We start from the raw sequence: 12,928 nt of genomic DNA on the forward strand, positions 1-12,928 counted from the left end.
TCCTTCATGCTGATCTGGGGTTGACACTTAGAGATGAAGCTTCTAAAGGATGCAAATCCACCTTGTCAAGCCCCATACAAACAACTTTCAGAGGCAGAGTCTGACACAAGCAGTGCAAGGATTTACAAGCCCTTGCTGAGAAAGTCTCCTGCACAGGAATTGCTAAGCCAGTCTATTTATGGACACAAAAAGCGAGAACAATGGCCACTGACTGCAAGATTAATGGACAAGATGGGCATGGCTTAAGGCCACTTGGCTGAGTCAACTGCAACATATGCTGGCACTGCTTTCCTTTGAACTGAGGTCTATAGTGACTGGGTAAAATGTAATAGGCTTAATGCGTACTCCAAAGCAATATGGTGCAAAGTCAGAGAGTGTCATACAGTCTTCCCTACAATTTTGATGCATTTTAGATCAGACCTTTTATGATTAGAAATAAAGGGAAACAATTCATGACACCAAATTAGTGGGTATTTCTACAGAAAAAAAATTGATTTTATATCTAGTGCCAATATAATTACTACTTCCCTCTGTCCAGCAGTACAAATACTTCAGCTACTTGCACTATTACTGCATAACTGGCATTAAAACAGGCCCAACTGATTACCACAGACTTTAAACACCCCACCCTCTTCCATCCCCCCAGCCCATGAATACTTTAATTTAAACAAGACGAGGCATTTCAAAATTGAGACCTGCTCAGAGAAACCCTGCCGAGTTTCACAAATACAGAAGTTAACAGGAAAGAGTATTAACAGATTACAAAAACAAGAAAAAGTTACACCAGGAAAGACAACATTGTGGTTCCAGACCTCCCAATGCCACCGGCAACAGCTAAGAGATCTGTAGAAGTGTCTGTTGTTTTGGCGAACTTTGAGTCCCTTCAGGAGATTACTCTACGTACTCCCTTGCTATCAGGCTGCATATTTGCCCCACTGCTCCTAGTCCTGCGAGCTGGGCAAAGCCACCCTGCCAGCTCGGTTTATGGATATACTGATGGTTTTGGGGGGCTGGAATGTTTTAGGATGGTATCGGTTTGTTTGGGAGAGTCTCTCCTTGAGTCCATGAGTTCACTCCTGAAGCAGGCCGAAAGGAGACTGTAGAGAAGGAACCAGAGAAAAGAAGAGATGAATTTACAGAACCCTTCATCAGACACCAAGAGAGAAACAGCCACCTTCCAACCTTCATGATCACAGTATGGCTGTGACAGAGGGAATAAGCAGACGTCTTTGCACCTACAGTGAGGGCATGCAACAGGCATATTTAGAAAGCTGGAAAGCCCCGGATACAAGCAAGTGCTTGGCAAGGAAGAAAACAACTATTTGATATGGAAATCAGATTTCTGTGTCCCAGTCTCACGGGTGCAAACAGTGCTCTGATACTGTTCCCAGCAGCTCTTGATGGGCTGAAGAAATATGAGAAGAAAAAAGCACTCAGCCAAATAGGAAGAAGAGACAAGCAGCTTCCACCAAGTTCATTTCAAACTTCAGTTACTTGAAAAACAGACGCTGGTACTAGGAAGAGAGGATTGTGCCTACTGTGAAAGGGCTGTAGTGATTATTTCTCCAGTACTCCCTCTTTCAAACCAAGGGACTCTCTGCACTGAAGCTGAAGGGTCCCTGGGGCTGCCAGCTAACACAAAGGCAATGCACCCTCAGAGCCAGCGAAGCGAGCACTGCATGTCTTCATGTGCCTAATCCCACACTTGTATTCTAACTTACTTTAATCTTGCTAATTCTCTAGTGAGATATAGAAATACCAAAAACTTGCTATCCAAGTGCCTTGAGTTCACAAAACATGCAAACACAGCACTACAAAAACAAACCAAGCCATGCAAAAATCCAGTAGAGCTTCCACACCAAGACAGAGAACAACCAGGTGGAGGCATGAGGAACACCTTCCCTGCTGGCCTCCTCCCTGCCGTAGTAAGCACCAGACTCCTTGCAGTTCCTGTCTCAGCTGGAGCACACGAGGCACTGGATAGCTCTGCTTTGTCACACCTCACTTATGAGGTTAATCCCTTCTCTTTTGGGGAATGAACTGTGCTGCTCACTAGATTGAAAGGCAGCCAGTAGGTTGGTAGCTGCAGCCCCACTAACATGAAAGAAATATTTAGTGAGGCTGTAAGAGCATGCTAGGATAAGAGTTGTTCTTAGTAGGCGTTGGAAGATTCTGCAAACTCCCTTCGATCATGTTATTACACATTCAAACGCAGGCTGTTCTGAAAACAGTGCTCAAAAGGGTTAATCCCTTTTTGTTGAATATGAAGAAGTGCTTTCCATTAAAACCTCGGAGACTGGGTAGTTATTCCTTGAGAATATTGACAGTGTATTTCACAGTAAAAGATTGAAAAAACTTCCCCTCCCCATGAAAGCGTGGGCCACCTCTGGTATCTCTGAAAACAGGAATTTTCTGGTGTTTAAAACCTTTCTGTCAAGTATTTGCCAGTGGCAGACCTTGAAAATGAAGCCCTCTAAATAAATGTGCTGCTCTTCAAATATGGGCCCCAGGATTTGGCAGTGAAAAAGGAAGAACAGAAACTGCAGCAAAAAAAATAAAACAACAAAACACCTTCCCACCTATGATCATGAAGGTATTTGGCATAACAGTAAATAAGAGAAAACCATGCACAAAAAAGCAAACAGAGAGAGGAGATGAGACAGAGAAAGATGTGGTCTGGAGCAATGTGGAGCACTGCAGTGTTTTTGATCATCTTGCGGGACGTGGATTGTCACCAGATTTGTCCTTTGTATTCCAGAACTGCAAGACAGCTTTATCTATTGGCCTGTCAAACACAATGCTGGTCTGTTTGTGCCTGAGAGCTATTATACTTTTAAAAAAATCTGGTCTAGAGGAAATAAATTACCTTTCACCATGATATTATCATCCCTTATTTTTTCTACTCTTCAAAAAAAAAAAAAAACAAAAAACGCACATGTGGTTAGCTAAACCTGCTTGCACACGATTGCTCTTATGCAAGCCAGTTCCTACAAATTACTTTCTCTCCCCATTCTTACAGCAAGATCTCAATTTTACAATATTTTTTTTTTTTTTGGGGGGGGGGGGGGTGTGCAATCATATCTATCGAGTTTCTTCAGCCAAATTTCCCTTTTCCCTCAACACATTCTTTCAGAATTAAACATATATCCTGGTTTATTGAGGCAAAAGTACCAGAACCCACATGCACCTAAGAAGCTGATGCTTGAACATGCATTTCAGCATGGAGGACCCTACTTGATGGCAAGCTGTCAGCAGAGACAACTACTGTAACCCTGGACAGACAATGAAAACATTTTTTCACCCCACTCCCAGCATCCTTAAGAGCTCTTAATCTTTCTCTCCAGTATCCCAGCACACTCAGCAGCTGAGAAAAATGAGTATATAACTGGACAAGTGCCAGGAGACATGCTAAAAGAAGTTTCATTAAATTAAATGGCTGGACTCATGCACACTGGTCTTAAAGGTAACACAAATACCAACTTCAGTTACCAGGAACCCATCCTATTGATATAAGAAGAACGAAAACAGTAATTATGGCAAAGCAACTGTCACCACCAAATGAAAGCTGTCATCTGCTGCTGTCCGTTTCTGCTTACAGAACCATTTCTCAGTGGAAATGGCTGTAGTTCAGGTGGAGCTTTGAAGACATGCAGCTGAGTGCACAAAGGCCACAATGTCTAGCAGCTAGTAAATACAAGTTATAGTATATACAAACGGCTCAGACAACCAAATTTTACTTTATTACTTTTAAAAAGCATCTCAAAAATTGCCCAGAGCCCCTGGATGCTCCAGCCATTTCAGCACAAGGCTTTAACATCTCTGCAAGACTACAGCTGACACTAAGAACACAGGTCAAAATGTGAACATATGCAGAGATCTGGCACAAAGCCGTGGTATTGCAGAAGTCCTGAGACAAGGCCAAGGCACCAAAATAAATCCCTACAGGCTCAAATGGGACTTATGTGGTGCCTTGGCCTTGTGCTAACCTCTGCAAAGGAATGAGTTATACCCGCAGCCTCTTGACGCGTGAGCTTACCAGCAGGAACGCGTGAGATGCTAAGCACTACCGCTGGCGGCTACCTACAGCCCGGACGGCTACTTGCTGTCACCCGATACAGCAGGTGAAGCAAGGCCCATGAATGACTCTGCTTACGGTCTGTCTGGGAAGTCACTCTCTGAACTAGCCTCTGCAACTGTAAAGCATTAGGAACAGAGAGGAAAATGGAAACCAGACACTTACTTGGCCCTTCTTCTCCCCATCCTCCTGCCACTTACACCACCCAAAGTAATCCTTGCGTAGCCCTGCCAGCCGAGTTCAGACAGGGACTATGTCTGCCTGAATGCAAAGTTTCTTACACACAGTGTGGAGAGTCAGTGACAAAGTACTTTTTTTTTGGTTGAAAAACACTTCAAAAGTGCACACAAAGAACCTTTTTTTGAAATGCTCATTGTCTAGAAAACAACTTGATAAACGTTTTATCCTCAATCGTGATTTTCAGCTTCCACTGTTTTCAGCTTCCACTGTTATATATCAGGAACCTACAGAATTTACATTTCACTGAAAGACAGACACAGACACCAGCCCTCCAACATCAGCAGTGCAGCAGTATGGTCTGAGCACTTGGCCAGGCTGGTGCTCACAGTCCCAACCCTGTGTGCTTCTACAAAATGCTTTGTGAATTCCCCTGAGGAGACATGGAAAGGACTTCCACATTCATTGCTGGTTCTCACAAAGAAGATGGGAGAACAGCACAGACCACCTTATGTTTCCCAGCTTGGTCATGCACATGTATCGGATAGAGATGGAACTGCAATCAGTCAGGGGCTGCACTTGGGGAAGAAGGACTGCTTTGCCCCACTGCACAGACAGGCAGATAGGTTGCAAAACCTGGATTTCAAACTCAGTCTCTCAGGTTCTGGTCCAGAAATTTGGCTTTGTCCAAATTCCTGGCATTGATTTCCATCAACTCTGAACACAGGGTTAACAAGCAGTTCCATACTGTTGGAAAGGATTTTTCCAGTGTAGTACGCTAGGAGTGCTTAGCCCTTGGTTAAGCACCTTATCCCTATAAACCATCGCACAGAAGCCTTCTGTGTCTCTCTCCTCTCTCTCCCCCTTCCCCATCATCCTTACTGCAGAGGTCACTGCAAACACACCCATACTCACTGCTTCTGGAGCAAGTGCTGGTGCTGCTGTTGCTGCTGCTGCCGGTAAGTCTCAATCGTGTGCTGGGGAAGGTACTGCATAAGTTCCAGGGACTCTTTGATTTTTAGTAGCATTTCATATGTTTCTCTTCCCCTCACCTGGATCACAGGGAAAAGAGTGAAAAAAACCTTGAAGGACTGCATCTAGAGTGACAGCCATCTTTGAGTTGTAGATTAAGTAAACAACCAGTGCAGAATGCAAATACTGTTTATACTCAATGCATAAACAGAAAACCCGCTAAGCCTGGTGCTAGAAGTACAGCAGATAAATGTTGAAGAGCTGATAATCTGACACCTCAGGCTAGTGAACATTTCGGTGTTATCATCTAGCTTGATGTAAACCTACACTAACCATAAATATTATTTTGGTCCAATCCATTAGACAAAAAATGTATTTACCTGCCTCATATCTGGGGATAAACCTTACGTGCTTTACAGAAAAAGAGTAAGGAGTTTGGCTGGTGGGTTTGGTTCTCCCTTCTCCCTTAAGGGCACCATGGGGTTTCCAATTTAACTCACATAAACATGGTCTATGGGCAAAGCAGTTCAACAGAAAGTTAGAGATCAAGCTTGCCCTTTCTGTTCCTACAATTAATAGAGAATATTTTGCCTCTATTACTCCAGCACAAGGGCAGCACATATAAAAGGCACAGTAGCATCCATCTTTGTCAGCAAAAAAAAGCAGAATTCAGCACATAATTCCTACAGAAAGCTCAGGAGCCACAGATACAAAAGTATCTCAATACTCAGTCAACACCTCCAAGACAATGATCCTACCAGGACAGACAAGTCCTTTGGAATATTCTTTTATACCTTGCACAAGCCAGACTCAGGTCATCAAACAATGGAATTTCCTTCCACATTTTTTGTTTAGAACATGCATTTAAAATAGATATCTCTGGGGAAATGAAAGTATTTCACATACCAGTTCTAGATGCTAAACACAGTTCTCTAAGGTCTAGGTGAGCAGCCAAGTTGCCTCAGATCACTAAGGAAGATACTAAACAGAGCAAAAGAAAAGATGGAGAAAACTCACTGGTAAGTATAAGAGCTCATCATCTGGAGAACGTCTTTTTTTGATAGATGTCATCTGTATGCCATGAGTTCCTTGTCGAAAAGCTGAAAGAAACAAAAAACATCCCATTAGACAAAGAAAAATAGAAAAAAGGAAAAAAGGAAAAGAAGAGATATATACAAGAGACATCAAATGTATGGCGAATGCTTATGAGCTGTCAGTGGATTGGTGATCCACAACAGCAGAGCAAAACAAAATGAGCACAAAGAATCCACTGCAGAGATTAAGACCTCCAATTTGCCTCCTGTTAAAGTATGCCTCTTCGCTAAGCAGCCAAGTGCCATCATTGAGCATATGTGGAAAAACAAAGTTGAGTTTCTACCCTTTGTGCATCTGATGAGCATCTTGTATTCCATGGAGCAGAGAGATGCCAAAGCACCTTAATCACACAGCGGGGTTTATGTAGAGCCTTCATATAGATCCCTGCAACCGTGAAGACGTGCCACAGCAGGAGACACTGGCTAGAACGAGCAGGGAATGACAGCATGGCCCCAAGCGAGCAGTAAAGGTTCAAAAGTGGTTGGCAGGCCCATCCAAGTTCCTTGAGGCTATCAGATAAACACGTCCCCAACACTGGTAGTGCTGGCTGGAACAGATAACTACTACAGGCAGCACTGCGAGGGATCCTGTAAACCCAGACTGTCAAACATGCACAGATGCTGTGCGCATCTGACAGACATCTAACACCCTCCTGCCTCCGAGTCCACACGCAGGAGTGATCTGTCCCCATGGCACAAGTGTCAGGGTTGCACCTGCACCTGGTGACAGCACAATCTGCAATCTGCCCAGCTCTGCCAGCTACTTACGGCGCTTCGTACCATCACCATTCTTTGTGCTGTCAGAGACTTGCTGCTTGCGGATGCTGTCCTCGTCTGCTTTGCGATCTCTGCCTGGGCAAGCGCAAATGCGGGCTTCAAAACATCGGCGGCCCAAGACTTGCCCGCTGCGAAGAAAGGTGAAAGAAGAAACATTAACTGATGGCTCAGACACTGGCCAGCAGCACCCCTCACACCCTGACAACAGGCCAAGCTCACAAGCTAGTTACCTACCCCTACTTTACCCCTCCACCCCAGAACTAACACGTCCCATCCACTGACAGCTCATCTTAGACATGTTCAGTAAATAATAAGATTCACTGGAAGTCACAGAAAAAAAATAAGAGAAGAAATCCACATAATCTATTCACACTGATCCAGCTGTTAACTCAGACTCCTATTTTGATCTTCTTAAATGGTACCTATGTATGCAGGGGAGGGGTGACACCTCAGTCAGAGACCTGGAGGAATCAGAATCATTTAGGTTGGAAAATACCTTCAAGATCATCAAATCCAATCATCAACCTGACCTAAATCTAACATGATTAGCCAGAATAGTTGCTACCTGCTTTATTTTTCCTCTAAGTTTGACCACTGGTCTCTATCCTCTTCCTTACATTTTGAGAGATTTGCCACATTAGAGCAAGGGAATGAAAGCACTCTGCTCAATAGACATAGAAACAGGGTACCTAGCTATTTGCAGGTGGGGGCTAGGCATACTCCTAAGAGCTAAAGATTTCTATGCATCAAAACTCCTCATCTGCAAAAACACTCATCATTTACTCCAGGTAAGAATGCAGTAAGGACAGAGTCCAAATGATTGGGACTACACTATGCAGACAGACCCAAACTTCCCACTCCCTAGTCAGAATGTCCCAGGTGTTGGGCAACTCTTGCCTGCAAAGATGTGAAAACTGTCCCCTAAGAACCCTGCAACCTCACAAGCAAAGGGCTATATTTGTGACACAGTACTTACTCTCTAGTTTCCAGTGTGACGATGATGAGGATTGGGCGACGGTTCATCCCTCCTACGCAGCTACTGTTACACATGAAGTTGTACAAGACTGTTGTGAACTCTGTACCAACCTAGATGAGACAGAAAGGATGAGCAGAATAAATGGTGGATAGAAAGCTCTGCTTTTTGCAAGGTATCCCTCTGAAAATCCTTTCCACTCCCATGGCTGCGCTATAACCAGGCAATCACGGAACTTTCCCCACCACAAGACTTCCTTAAAAAAAAAAAGTGAAGAACTCCGTCTCTGAAGGGATGAAGGTATTTAAAATACCATTTCTGATAAAGAGGAATTCAACCTGATGAGGATAGGGCAAGCGCATGACCTTGTCTCCTTTGCCTACTGTTAAGACCCCAACCCTTTCACATGTCAGGATGCCCCCACCCTGAGCTCACAACATACCTGAGGTGGCTCATATGGGACCAGCACGCTTTGTCTCCCAGTGATGGGGTCTTCTACGTACTGGGCATGGCTGTTCCCTTCCACCCTGATCAGGTGGCTGGGAGGCGCAATCTGCCCTGCAAGGACAAGGAGACAAAACCAAGACATTGTTTGGTGATGCAAGCTCAAGTGCAGGGCAACAGGATCTTCCAACCCAGGGGAACCCCACGCCTGGTCCCAGAGGTCTATCACAGCACATGTGCCTCCCAGCCCTTAAAGCATCTCTTTCCACGGTTCCAACTGCCAGACAAAGGCTATATAGACTTCCTCAAGCTCACACTGGATACCTGCGAGCAAACTTGAACATGGATTTCCCAAGATCCCAAACTAAACAAGCCCAAACATCAACTGAATGGCAGCTCAAGGCAGCTCTTCCAGCAGGTAACTGGATTTTTGCAGCAGCTGAAAGCCTTCTCCTCCCCCACCCCCAAAGTGTACATGAAACCAATTCCTTCGGGTCTCAACTCCTAGTTCTTTCCAAACAGTTAGCCCTCTTCTGTTCCTGCCCATCATTATCGATCCTAAGGAGTTTAAAAAGATAGAAGCAGCCAAAAAAAAAAATCTTTTAATTAACGGCCAGCTTGAAAAATCATGCTTGCTTACAGCACTAGAGGGCAAGGAACATAATCTTTGTTTCTAGGCCCCTTTACAATAGTTCAAAAAAGTTTCCTTCCTGCAAGTTTACGTTAGTGTTTCTACAACATGAATTCTGAAAAACAAAGCCTGTTTTAGATTCATCTAAATGATTCATTTTGTGTTTGAGCTGTTTATTTCTTAAAATACAGCATATTCAGAAATATTTTTTTCAAAATAAGAATTCATAGTCTTTAAGAATTTAATTTTAGTTTTAATCCCTCCTCCCCTTCTTTAAAACTGTCACTTAACTGTCACTTAACCAAGTATCAACTCAAAAGAAATCCAGTTCTGTTGGAAAAGCACTTTCTAACAGAAAAAAATGTGTTTCAAAACACTGTCTCACTTCATGCTGATTTTCAGATCTCAAGTCCTTGCTTGTTTTGGGACCTGTCTCGCTGGCTGCACTGTAACTAGCCAAGGGAGCTAGGCTCCCAGGACATGCTGCTAACGCTTTTTTTTTTTTTTTTTTTTTTTTTACAGTAGGAGACAAATAATGTATGTAGAATAAAACAGATGCTCATCTGAACTTATGTGAACTTCAGCAGCCAAGGCAAAATTGAGCCCAGCCCATGAGTTTGCAGAAAATCTCAAGACGTTTTCAAAACAGCTGCTACTTCACTAATATGAGAAGAAGCAAGTAAAAGATTAGAACATTAATACTGAACTGATAGTGTTAAGCGTACAGGAAGGTTGCCTGCAGTTGATGCTGGCACTTAATGCTATCCTACTAGAGATAAACAGCCCCTTCGTCTTTGAGGTGCGGATTAAGGACTGGAGATGATATTGCATCCTGTTACTAGATCCCTGCCCCAGCGACATGGAAGCTCATTCCTGAGCGCAAAAACAGCTGCTTCTCAAAGGAGCCCAAGCAGAGTGGGGAAAAGCTGCCAGAAGGGCACTGGCTGCTGTAGGGACAGACATCCATCCAACCTGGGCAGGCATGAGGTTTATTTCGGTATTTTCTTCCCAAGTACGTGCTCACACAGGAATAGCTAAAGCATAGCACAAAGCTTCCTGCTAAGCACAGCAGCAAAAAAGCTACAAGAAACACTGCAAGGAGGTCTGCTGCCAACAGACTGGCAGCGACACTGCTGCAAAACCCCATACTGGCATTCTCCAAAGCATTGCCCTCCTTACCCTCGTTGAACTCCCGGCTCAGCTCGTGATTCGGGCAGCGTTTGACCACTTCAGTGACGTGTTCAGCTTTCTTGTAGACTGGCATAGCCCGGATGACGGCTCCCTGGGGTGGTGGGGTCAGCACTTTGATCTGAATGGGACATGTCTTGGCGATCTGGCAGTACAGCTTTTTCAGTTCGGTGGAGTACTGAATGGGGGAAAAGAGCAAGAGAGTCAGGATGTTCAGCTAGGGGTGGAGGCATGCCAAAGAGATGGAGATGGGTTTATGCACATGGCTGAATGTACCTGCTATTCCATAGGCATTGCATTTGTTCAGAGAAGAGCCACACAGCCAGACAAATGGCAAAAACAGACCTTTACTTGTTTTAGAATAGTGGAATGTAAGACTAACACCTAGTTTTCCCAAAGGCAAAAATATTCAGCAAGAGCACTGCTATTATGTGATCAAATACAATCTTTATTTCTCTTGTGCATCCCTTGAAAGAGGGGGGGGTGCACATTACCCACCTAACAAAGTGGAAAATATTCTTTTCACAACAGCCTGTAATCCTGGAAAGGCTGAAAACCACATGAAATGTTTCATCCTGTTTTGTAAGAAAAAACTCTTGTTTTTGAGAACAGTAAAAACCATGAACACTGGAACTGAACACTGTTTGAGAGCAAGACTCTGACCAAGCTGAGAGTTGTGCCAGATCTGGTATTTATCTTTTTTTTTTTCTTAAAAAAAAAAAAAAAAAGTCTCTCATACCCCTGCTGATCATCTCTATATCAGCATCCCCACTTTTAAACTCTGAGCACTGTATCCACAAAGTAGCAGGGGGAAAAAATAAAAAGATATCAAAGCTCTGGATAGCAAAACAACCCAAAAAGCTGGTCTACAATGGAACCTGAAGCACAATCCAGAAGCTGGCTCCAAAATGGAGGCAGCCACCATCCTGGTGTGTGCAACAGACACCTGGAACAGAGCAAGAAGCTCCTATTCACTGTGCTAGTTCAGAGCATGTTAGGTTCCCTCTTCCAGGACATTCTGCTCCAGTGTGCTGGCACAGCATTTCCTTCAACTGTGTTCACATCTGGAAACCTTTACTCAGCAAAACGTTACGGCATAGGCTAAAGTCACTGGTTTATTTTTTTTAAAAGCCCTTGCTGAAATAAGAATATGCATTTAGCAGGAATAGTCACAAGGACACTTTGGGCAGATACTCAGTGAGGTTGTGATAGGACAAGGGGAAAGGTTTTGACAAGGGGGGAGGGTTTTAAACTAGAAGAAGGGAGATTTAGATTAGAGGTTAGGAAGAAATTCCTCACTCAGAGGGTGATAAGGCACCGGAACAGTTTGCCCAGAGAAGTCGTGGATGCCCCACCCCTGGAGGTGTTCAAGGCCAGGCCCTGGGCAACCTGGTCCGTGGCAGGGGGTTAGAACTGTATGGGCTTTAAGGTCCCTTCCAAACCACGCCGTTCTGTGACTCTATGAAACCTGTAAGTGGTTCAGTATACCACAGTCTAAATCCTTTTTTTCTGAATTTCCCTGTGAAAGGGCCTCTCCAGTCTCTTCTGCTGATCCAAAGTAAGGCAGTTTTTGCTGATACCCCAATACAGAGCAATTCGTTATTTTTTCCTTGGCGTTCAGACACTCACGAGTGCAGAGCTCTCCCAATAACTATGCACATAACCCACAGGAATTGCTGGCATTTCCCTACTTCCATCTCTTTGGTTCCTGCAGAGAAAGAAAAGTGAAAGCCCCAAGGTGGTTGTTTTATTGAAAACGTCTCCACCAGCTGTGGCTGGTACAGCCCTGGTCCCAACTGTTCAAACAGAGCACCAACAGGTTCATACAGGTCGGGAGCACAAGTTGGCCATCCACCCTGCTGGGATGGGAAGAGCTGGCGCATGCATGGGTGGGTGGTGGGTGACGTGGCAACAGAAGGATTAGCTAGCGATATTCAGAGATTATTTGCATTTCAAAGTGTACACATTGCTAACACAGGAAAACCAAAGCTGGGAGAGACACTGGGGAGGAGCGGGGGGATTAAAAATAAGACAGGCTGGCCCCTTCCCTGCTCGCTCAATGCCATCCTGCCACATGGCAGAGGAGATGCTACAGGTATTTAAGTCAAGGAAAAAAAAAATCTCTAAAATGCAAAGGCCAAGTTGTGCAATGTATTTTATGTGCCTGCAGGCTAGAGATTAAGCCCACAAAGGATTTACCCAGCCCGCGGAAATGGGGAACATGCCAAACAATTACAAAAAAAGTTGCGAAACACATCTAGATGGTGATTTATATCAGACATCTTTTTAACCTGAAATTCCTTATTGTTTTTTAATTAAAAAGCAATTCCTTACTAAAGGTAAGAGTGAGCTCACTATGTTGTCTTTTCATCTCCTGAGTAAGAAAAGAATCACATTTGAAAGAGGAAGAAAGTTTAGAAAGCATACATGGAAAGCCTGAAAAAGCCACCGAACTGCTTGGATGTCTTACTGTCACTGAAGTGTAAAGAAACCGTGCACCCAAATGCAGGGGGCTGAAATGAAAGCATAAATATGGAAGTGTGATGGCTTGGCAAGGGCACAGCACACACACCAGGAGCAAACGTGTCTGGTGTCTA

At 44.1% G+C, this 12,928-nt stretch overlaps 1 protein-coding gene across 11 annotated transcripts in view; it reads right to left on the bottom strand.

Annotated features, from left to right (window-relative positions):
• TP63 (tumor protein p63) overlaps nucleotides 1-12,928 on the bottom strand; it is a 154,824-nt gene that overhangs the window by 11,806 nt on the left and 130,090 nt on the right. For 8 of the 11 annotated variants that reach the window (XM_084528994.1, XM_084528992.1, XM_084528990.1 and 5 more), the window contains 6 exons: nucleotides 10,323-10,509; nucleotides 8,511-8,626; nucleotides 8,072-8,181; nucleotides 7,087-7,223; nucleotides 6,242-6,324; nucleotides 5,168-5,304 (listed from right to left, as the gene is read on the bottom strand). In XM_084528994.1, coding sequence (XP_084385120.1) covers nucleotides 5,168-5,304; nucleotides 6,242-6,324; nucleotides 7,087-7,223; nucleotides 8,072-8,181; nucleotides 8,511-8,626; nucleotides 10,323-10,509 — 770 coding nt within the window. Of the gene's footprint in view, nucleotides 1-658; nucleotides 1,098-5,167; nucleotides 5,305-6,241; nucleotides 6,325-7,086; nucleotides 7,224-8,071; nucleotides 8,182-8,510; nucleotides 8,627-10,322; nucleotides 10,510-12,928 lie in introns of those variants that run through there. The other 3 variants (XM_084528991.1, XM_084528987.1, XM_084528989.1) reach the window with 2 other exon arrangements.

Source organism: Aythya ferina, assembly GCF_964211825.1.
Source record: "Aythya ferina genome assembly, chromosome: 9".
Lineage (NCBI taxonomy): Eukaryota > Metazoa > Chordata > Aves > Anseriformes > Anatidae > Aythya > Aythya ferina.